At 39.3% G+C, this 1,962-nt stretch overlaps 1 protein-coding gene across 1 annotated transcript; it reads right to left on the bottom strand.

The window, feature by feature from the left end:
* Window positions 1-1,270: 1,270 nt before the first annotated feature.
* On the bottom strand, window positions 1,271-1,948 carry LOC104083007 (olfactory receptor 4N5-like; the record flags this gene model as incomplete). The annotated part of the gene is made up of 1 exon (XM_009586326.1): window positions 1,271-1,948. A coding segment is annotated over one exon (678 nt), but the record flags the coding sequence as incomplete, so codon positions are not given.
* Between the last annotated feature and the right edge of the window lie 14 nt (window positions 1,949-1,962).

Raw genomic sequence — 1,962 nt, 5'->3', positions numbered from 1 at the left:
ATCACATAGTTCTTGGGTAACAGCAGCAACGACCACCACCTTCTACAACAATGTTTTATAGCAATCTGCAAGCCAGAGAAAGGTTTAAATCATCTTGCCTTAGGTGTTGCTGGCATTATTTGCATTCAAAGCTTAAGTCATGAAGGGAATAATTAGAGCGTTAGCTTGTGCTATTGGAAATTACTTCTTCCAAAGCCCTCCTGGAAAAATGTTTGCATTTCACCCTAGCTTCTGGAGGAGACCAAAATATGAGAGAATCAGTAAGAGAGGCTGGGAGGGGCTTTGAATCTGCCACTATAAAAAAGAAAAAAAAATTTTACATTCTAAATATCTGAAGTGAGTCCTGGTATTCCCATATTTTCAGAAAATTGCCCTCCTCAGTTTTCTCTTCCTTAGAAGAAACAGACCCAGATCTTTCAACCTGTGCTGTCAATATTAGGCAGTGAACTGACTAGCTGAGCATTAGCCCTTCCGAAAAGGAACTGGACATGATAGACAACTTAAAGTTTAATATGCACGGTGTACAGTCAACTCAAATGTAAATTCCAGATATATCTCAGCTACAAGATCTGGTTATATGTGAGATCTGATTATATTCCCCAGTATTTGGATAGTTGTGCTTCATGAATTCTAAGAATATATCAAACTTTAATTTTTATTATGCACAGCACTGCCACTTGGTATTTCAGATTTGATGTAAATGTAAGCACTTCACTAATGAGGTACTTAACAGAAAACGTAATGTAAATATTTGGGTAAAACTTCCAAAAGGAAGGAAGTTGTGCACATTACTTGAACATGATATAATGAGCCATACCTACAACTATGTTGCTGTACAATTAACTTTTCTTTTACACCTCAGATATTTACACCCATTTATTTACAAAATTCTTCCACAGCTAGTTAAGCATTTGTGTGGCTCATTAAACTGTTAGTCACTCCAGAGATGTCATACAATTGTTAATAGATATTTATACACATACTGTTGAGTTACTTTGAGCATGCTCTCACTCACTGCATTGGAAATATTTAGTCCTTCCAAAGCCAGGCAATGACATTCAATATTTGTCTGTAAGAAATACGGATTTTTGCAGCTTTTCCAAAGACATTACTAATATTTTAATGATTTTGTAGATGTTGGATCCATGTTCTATCAAAGTAACTCTACACTAATATTCCGGACCATTGATAGACCTACAAATCTCTCTTGAAAACTGTTCCATATACAAAAAAATACTATAATTCTGTACTTTATGAATGCATTTCCCTTCTACTTCCCTCTCCCCAGAAAGTGCTGCAGCAACAATCGTTTCATGGCACTGAGGATCTCTCTGTTCCTCAGGGTGTAGATCATGGGATTCATGAGGGGAAAAACCATGGTGTGGAACACAGCCACCACCTTGTCCAGGGGCAAGCTGCAGAAAGGCCGGCAGTAGATGTATATAGCTGGTCCAAACATAACAAAGACAATAATGATGTGGGTGGTGCAGGTAGATGCTGCTTTGCTCTTCCCTCTGGAGAGGCCTGTTTTCAGACGGATTAGCAGGACACCGTAGGAAATCAGCAGAAGAATGAAACATATAAAGACGACTAGGCCACTGTTGACAAACATGATAAACTCCAGTATGTAAGTGTTGGTACATGCTAACTTAATCACTTGTGTAACATCACAAAAGAAGTTGTCCAGTTCATTGGGGCCACAGAAGGGAAGATGAACAACAAATGCAACCTGGATGATTGAATGTGTGAATCCTCCAGCCCATGCTGTCCCCACCAAGACCCAACAGAGCATTTTCCTCATTAAGGTTGCATAATGAAGAGGCTTACAGATAGCCACGTATCTGTCAAAGGCCATAGCTATGAGCAGGAAGATCTCAGCACCACCCAGGAAGTGGAGAAAGAAGAGCTGCGCTATGCAGCTTCTAGAAGAGATGGTTTTCTGTTGTGAGAAGAAACCAGCCA

Source organism: Fulmarus glacialis, unplaced genomic scaffold, assembly GCF_000690835.1.
Source record: "Fulmarus glacialis isolate BGI_N327 unplaced genomic scaffold, ASM69083v1 C13907539, whole genome shotgun sequence".
Taxonomy (NCBI): Eukaryota; Metazoa; Chordata; class Aves; order Procellariiformes; family Procellariidae; genus Fulmarus; species Fulmarus glacialis.
This window is presented reverse-complemented; position numbering and strand designations above follow the sequence as displayed.